Raw genomic sequence first — 7,379 nt, 5'->3', positions numbered from 1 at the left:
GGGGTGAGTCCAACTGGACTGCGCAGTGTTAGCAGCGAGTAAAAGTAATAAATTAGGGACGGGAGCACGTGGGTTACCATGAACTCCTGCAGAGAGCCACCACAGAGCCAGCGCTGCTTTTGCAGCCTCCTACGTTTGAGTAGCAACGATGACCATGAGTGCTGAGGGAGGCCCTAACGTAAAACCAGCATGCCCTGGATGAACTGAGTTCGGATGGGAAGGGAATAGAGCGAATCCTGTCCTATCGCTTCCTACCCTGTTCTCCTCATTTCACGGTAATACTCCTCCCTCAGACGTAACATACGAATAGTCTGTGAAGTACAAACAGCCAGAGATTCGCTCCTGTTTCTATTCCGGTTGTTACTTAGGACAGTCATGATTTAATCAAATCACTGTCATTTATGTCCTGGAAAATACAAAACCCATCACTTAATATATAAACCAATATCCAGCCTGAAGTTCCAGATCAGGGAAAACAGACTTTCGCCATCAATCATTGTTTGAGGTAGACCACATTGTTGACTTATCCACGATTTTCGTTGCTAATGCATTAGGTTATATACAATCAAATATCAAGACATACCCAAAATTGTCCCTATGTCAATTAGAAATGTTTGTAGTTATTATTATGGTAAGTTTTCATAATTTGCTTGGTCATAGATTGAAATTTCTGTGTGTTTTGTGACAATTTAGTGTAATTCTTAGTAGTACCCTATTGTGTACATAGAGTAAAAAATGAATTGGATCACACCGGATGGAAGAAAAGAAAGAAAATTATGGTTAGTGGTGAAATCCTGGAACAATGAAAGGCCCAGATGTAAGATTCGGATGCTTATCCATTTCGGCTGCGTCATTCCGGCTCTGTAGTTTGGAGTGTTATTCTAATATTGCTACGAAGTCCGTTACTCAGACCACTGTTCCTGTGGTTTCAGATGGAGATGCTTGAATATAGCTCTTCTATTTGTTTTTTGAAGTAATCTCTCAGTTCTGGTCTCTTTGCCTTTAACGTTGGTGTCAACAAACCGTTTTGTACCGAGAACATGTCAGAGTGAATGTAAATGGCTTTGACCTACAATAAAAGAGGGACGTATTTATAGCAGAACTTACAGGCGTCGCCCTCCATGACTGTAACCTCTTACACCAGTTACACCAGTTACACCAGCCTTGCCACAGTTACCTCTGGCTGTGCTAGAGCCCAGGTGACCCTCCCACTGGGTCCCCAGGATTTTCCTTCCCTGCCCGAGTTTTCCAAGGTGACACTAAATCCCGCCACCCCCTCTCAGCACTCCCTGCTCTCCCGCTTGTTTTCCCGTGTCCGCGCTGACTGACAGCCGGCGCAGATGGATCTCTCTGAGAGGAGAGCACGGAAACCTCTTTTCCCCATGAAACCAAGGCCAAAACCTGACAGGGCAGAGCGCAAGGGACAGTGTCAGTAACAGCAGTTTCACATGGCTGAAAGACTGGGGGAGAGAGGGGAAGGGAGAGAGGGGAAGGGAGTCAGGCTAGGAAACATCGTCTTAACCCAACGGCAAGGAGTAAGCAGCACTGGTGCGGTCTTGCAAAACCATCCTGAAGCTTTGCAGGCACAGAGGGCACGTGGTGATCACCCTTACAGAGGAATGGATGGTGGTTTTGTAGCTAATTAAAATGGTATAAAACCATTTGGCCCTGGCAATCTGGGTTTTAGGTGGCTGCCCGTGTTAGCAGCGCTGTCCCTGAGCGCAGCGGGGAGCCTGGCAGTGCAGATGGAGTGAGCTTTTCCTTCCAGAGCGTCCGTGGGAGGGCTGGTGTGGGAGAGAGCAGGAAGCTGCTGTGTGACTGGTCATAGGCCGCCGATTTAAGATGAAATTCCCCAGCCATCTGCTGCTTTCCCCAAGCCAGGCTGGTTTGCATTTTGTTAAACTGGGAGCAGCAGGAACACAGACTGAGAATCCCTTTTGAAATTCCCACTAGACACGTGATTAATTTTTCCCCTGCAAGCACTGTGGTCCAGTTCCTCCCCCAGCGATGTCCTCACAAAATCATGTGCGGAGAAGAACACCGCATTTATGATTAATGGTGCTTCTGGGGAATTACTCATTAGAATTAGCACCCAGAAACGCTCTAAACAAAAGCACTGGCTAACGATGTGTAATGATTAAGATGGTTGTTATTTTAACAGGAATAAGCACGTGACATTTTAAAATGTGGTGGAACTTTTTTTAAAAAGCTAGGTAATCCATGGCTGATCTCAGCTCTCTCCTCCCGAAGTGCTGGTAGCTCTGTTGCAGAAATATTTACACAAGCACCAGCAAAGAATGAGTGCACAGGCTGAAAATAAATAAATCAGCAGCATTTCCTGGATCAGTTACAAGAGCGGTAATTAGTGACCCAGTTTCTTAACAGCGCTTTCAGCGGCAGAAGTGTCGGAGTCCTACAGATACTGATCTGGACCTCTGATCGTCAGACAGGAGATTATCCACATCCCTGGATTAGATTGTTACCGCTGCACCCAAAACTTTCTCTCAGTTTAATTCAGATTTCAGGCAGCAGCGGACGGCAGAAGCACAGCGTTTGTGTTTTTCAAAGGAACAGGCACAACCTGCTGCGATAAAGCTCTTTCCGCAAGCATCGTGTGCAGCTGTAGCACGGTCAAGCTGTAACATAACTAGCGCTGACAACTCCCCATCGGGTACAAATGGACAAACCGCCTGCCTGACCACGCTGAATACTGTACGACCTGTTGCATCTTACCTGCTCGAAGGAGTGCAGCCCGCTCTCCTTACCCAGCCGCACCATGTCCTCCATTATGGCTTGCTGCAGCTCCTGGGGCAGAGAACAGAAGATCCTCATTCACCAGAGTCAACCTTCCAGGCAATTACATCATCGTTCATCAAGAAAACATGGGGCTGAGTAAAGTTCAAGTGCCTTACTGATAGTTAAAACATAATTAGCAAATATGCTGTAAGAGAAATGCACAAACGTCACACATAGGGGCGATGGTGTTACCTCCTCCCTCAGCAAGAAACGTGAGGTCGTGTTTTCAAACGTACCTTCCACAGATGCTTAAACCTTCAACAGCCCTTCAACCCTTTGCCAGACTTGTCAGCCCCGCTGGATTCTCAGTGAAGAAATAATCCTTGTCACTGAGATCATTAATAAAAGACACCAACTCTTATCCAGGTTATGCTCCAGGGAAAAGCGTCTGCGCTGCAGACAGTCAGAGGGACAAACCTTGTTTTTACAGAGCTCTGCATACGTTCCATCAAACCCTCTCTTCTTTGCCCAGCCTGGCATAACTTCGGAATCGGGCACCACAATTCCCACCAGAAACGCCTGTAGGTGAAGGAGAAGGAGAGTTGCAGGCAAAGGCTGAACAGCGTTTCAGACCCTGCGGTGAAGGGAACACATGAGCTGTGGAATTTGCTACGTGTTTGTCACTTCCTGCTTAATTATGTCAGTAGTAGTGGGGTATATTTTGGTATCTGTGCCTGCTCCCTAGATAAAACAGTTCTCTGTGGCTGTTCCTGTATTCACCAACAATTTAACACCTCCAGCTGGGGTTGCGTTCTGCTTGGATGTTAATTAAATCACTTTTGTCACAGAGCAGAAGGCAGCCCGTATCATTGACACACATGCAGTTCTGGGGCCGCTGAGTCTCAGGTAAGCTCCGATGCCGAGGGAAGCCCCGTGTGTGTGGTCTATGAATGCAGAGGGACGAACGGCAGCGGTTACAGAAGCTGTGTGTGTTGGTACAAATACATGGATAAACGGGACAAAATTGGTCCAAATGGGCAGGCAGTGCTCATGGAGCAGTGGCGGCTTTGCCTTCGCCTGGCTTATCGCAGGAAAGCATTAGAGAACCGAAGGGTGACACTGGAAGAAACCTTTGGCCACGACATCCTCCGAGGTGCTTAGGGTCACCCAGCAGCTCGGTCCTGCGTGGCTGCAGCCAGCAGCAGCGCAGGAGGGAGGCATCAGGGCAAACCCGTGGCCTGACCCACTCTTCCCCCTCACCCAGCTCTGTCTCCTGTTCACAAAGAACAAAACAAGGTTTTCTGAAGACCTGGGGTTTACCTGCAGGCTGTCTCCATGGACGTAGATCTGGGCAACAGGGTCACTGCGGATGTAGATGTTCTCGATCTTCTCCGGTGCAATATATTCTCCCTGAGCGAGTTTAAATATATGCTTTTTCCGGTCAATAATTTTAAGAGTCCCATTCTGTTAGGAGAAAGAAATGAGAGTTCCCAGAGGAGTTGTTTAACCAGAGAGTCTGGGTAAGATTTTAACAGAGCTCTTTACAGTGCCAGAAACCGCCTCCCTGCCATAAATGAGCTTATTCTGCAAAATGTAAACTTAATCCTTCATAAAGACAGATCTGCCTGGAAATTGAAGTTCGGTACTTGAAAATCTACGTGGGTTCATACGATACGCACAGGTAGCCACTTCCCAATGTCCCCGGTGTGAAGCCAGCCCTCCTGGTCCAGCGCCTCAGTCGTCTTCTCTTCATCTTTCAGGTAACCCTTGAAAACATTTGGTCCTTTGACACAGATCTGCAAAACAGTCAGAGCTGCTGATAAATTATTTTATTCTTCTGCTGTAAACACTAACAAGCTAAATAGCATTTCACTAAAATGGAAATATTTTAAAGGTTGGCTTAATACCTGTGCTCCATGAAACTAAAATATATCGTGTTATAAAATCATCTGTGGGGTTTTTTTTTCCAGACTAATGGAAATATGAAGCAGGGATTGCAAAAGTGATTCGCTTGAAATTGATTTGCATTCAGCTTGCAGTTAAGAAAAGATTTCAGTAAGTTCCATTTATGTGCAATATAGAAATCACAGCAATGTAGAAATCACAGCAATTCAGCTCTTCTTAGCTCAGCTAATTAATTCGCCCCTTGGTGTTCAAGCAATCAGGCTGGCCACCACCCCTTTTTCATTAACTCTTTGCTGCTCTGTGGCTGAATTGGCATTTTCTTTTCCTGACTTAATATGTATCACATCTGTGACCATGCACCTCACAAAGGGAAAAGGCTTCTATAACTACAGAACTACTTAATACAGTGTTAACTAGTGAGAATTTGATATAAAAACATGATTTGCTACCTCTCCTTCTCCTTTGGAAGCAAAATAATTCAGCTCTTCCACATCCTTCAATCTGATTAAGTTACAGGGCAAAGGGGCTCCTACATGACCTGGAAATCAAAGTTATCAAGTCACTTGTCATCTCTCCTACAAACAATCATTAGCATTTTAGTTGCTCACATAGTTGTAGATACACGAGGTGTTCCTGCAGGAGCTGTGTCTGCGCACAGAAGTGATTTCCTCATTAAAAGTTTTGAGCTATGAAGGCTGAACACCCAAACCTCTACTTGGGTGTATAAACCCTGTCTTCAAACACGTCAAAGTATAGCCCATGTCTCCTTTACTTCTGAGAGACTAAACCCTTTCATGAGCTTAACTCAGTGAAAGAGCACACAGAGCTCTGGAGCCTCGGTGGTTTAACCCCCTGGGAGTATCACCGGGGGTGTGGAACATCACCTGCAGTGACATTGCGCTGAACACGTTTCCCCACACCCCTACAGTTTCTCCAAAGATGACATGGGACAGTGTCTGCTGCAGCCAACAAGCATTGCCAGAGCACCATGGCGTGCAAAACCGTCCCTTTTCCACCCAAATAGCCACTAGGACAGACGGACTGGGAAGCGGAGCCTCAGCCGGGTGTCACAGCGCTTGGTGCGCTGGAGCTCTCGTGGGTTGAGGTCTCAGTTTGCAAAGGAGACCGATCAAACCGTGTGAGGATGAGGATGAGAATGCGGCATTAGCGTGTGAGCAGCTCTTTGCCCAGTGCTGGCCAGGGCACAGGACTGTCGGGCAGCGAGCCCCAGTGCACACCAGTATCTGCAAGGGGCTGGTTTGGGATTGAAGAAAACCAAAGAGACGCGCACAGGTGCTGGGAGCAGAAAGCAAGCGCTCTTCTCCAGCCCCGGGAAGTCTGGGTTGGAAAGGAGGAAGCATTTAACTGGGCGGACCCGTTAACAGCCGATGTCCAGGTCTCCTACCAGTGTTCATCTGAATGAGTATCATACACATTTCAGAACACTTCTACAAATAGGGCTTGATTATATTAAGAAGAAGATAAGCTGCGGTACTTGTGTATATGATGTGAATCTTGCTTAGTGCTCATTTCTGTTTCAATTTGTGAAGATTCACAAGTTTTGATAGCCTGAAATACATGAATTATTTAGTGGTGGATGTGCATTCAAAGCCTGCGTTTGCTCACTAACGACATGAATGAATTAATCTTTTCTTTGTTCCGGCATCTCATTATAACACACATTCTTTGACGTTCAGCTCCAGTGCTCCGGAGAGGACTCTCAGGGCTGGGAGCACAGAGGTGAGAGAGGCACGACGAACAGCTCAGCGGACGATTCCGAACCTCCCCAGGCAAACACGCCCAACATCTGACCCCCTGTAGCTGTTCTGAACTGGTGACACTTTCCACAATATTACATTCACTGCCAATTAGTCACACGGCGGCGAATGCTGCGTGACACCCCGCGATGTTACAGCCAGAATTTTCTGAGGAAATGTGCATTTCTTTTCTTTGTGGAAATAGTGGAAGAAAACCGATACCTGATGTCCAGTCACCCGGGGTGGTGAAGGTGCATCCAGCTGTGCATTCGGTTTGGCCATAACCTTCATAAACCTGACCAAGAGACAGGCACCTTTAAAACAGCATCCATCATTTCACCATTACAGAATAAAATCCTATGAGTCACCTTCTGTGGCACAGTCCTGGGCCAGTGCTGCTCGCTGCGCTGGCACCCCCTGAGCTCGGGGACTACGGAATTGCATCAACACGCCAATGAATTACCACGGCTGTGTAGAGCTGAAAACAGTGAGACGACAAGCCTAGCCCTTAGCTTTGGAGTCAAGAAGTGTGTTACTTCTCGAGAGGAATTTATTGCTTGGGGAAAAATGTTATTTTTGTGGGACATTTTGAAAAGACACCTTTCAGGGTTTTTTTTCACCTGATTTGAAGCCCTTGAATGAGACCTTTTAGTTGCCCTCAGCTTCCACATCAAAGAGAAATAACACAGAGGGTTGAACTGCCACCTGAAGATTAGCTTTTGCCATTTATATATAGACTGAAACTCATGTGACGAAGTTCCCAGCACACGCAGAGCTCGTGTGATTGCACATACTCAGTGCAGGGCTGAGAAGCGGGTGGGATGAGTCTGTGCGTTTTTCTGGCAGCCGCAGCGAAAGCAGCGCTTGCCCGCCGCTCCCATTCCAGGGCCACTGGCTGTTCCCACCCCGCAGTGCGGGGGCTGCTCCAGACGCTGGGGCTTGGTGAAGCTCTCCTGACCACAGTGCTGAGGTTCTAGCCCA

General features: G+C 47.2%; 1 protein-coding gene across 2 annotated transcripts in view; it reads right to left on the bottom strand.

The window, feature by feature from the left end:
- Nucleotides 1-928: 928 nt before the first annotated feature.
- Nucleotides 929-7,379, bottom strand: part of ACSL6 (acyl-CoA synthetase long-chain family member 6) — a 26,720-nt gene continuing 20,269 nt past the window's right edge. For both annotated transcript variants that reach the window (XM_010135073.1, XM_010135072.1), the window contains exons 14-20: nucleotides 6,621-6,693; nucleotides 5,091-5,179; nucleotides 4,416-4,532; nucleotides 4,057-4,200; nucleotides 3,214-3,315; nucleotides 2,734-2,805; nucleotides 929-1,069 (exon numbers count right to left, since the gene is read on the bottom strand). In XM_010135073.1, coding sequence (XP_010133375.1) covers nucleotides 929-1,069; nucleotides 2,734-2,805; nucleotides 3,214-3,315; nucleotides 4,057-4,200; nucleotides 4,416-4,532; nucleotides 5,091-5,179; nucleotides 6,621-6,693 — 738 coding nt within the window. The remainder of the gene's footprint in view (nucleotides 1,070-2,733; nucleotides 2,806-3,213; nucleotides 3,316-4,056; nucleotides 4,201-4,415; nucleotides 4,533-5,090; nucleotides 5,180-6,620; nucleotides 6,694-7,379) is intronic.

The sequence above is a fragment of the Buceros rhinoceros genome, unplaced genomic scaffold (genome assembly GCF_000710305.1).
Source record: "Buceros rhinoceros silvestris isolate BGI_N320 unplaced genomic scaffold, ASM71030v1 scaffold15834, whole genome shotgun sequence".
In the NCBI taxonomy this organism is placed as follows: Eukaryota; Metazoa; Chordata; class Aves; order Bucerotiformes; family Bucerotidae; genus Buceros; species Buceros rhinoceros.
The sequence above is the reverse complement of the archived record's forward strand: the minus strand, read 5'-3'. Positions and strand labels throughout refer to the sequence as shown.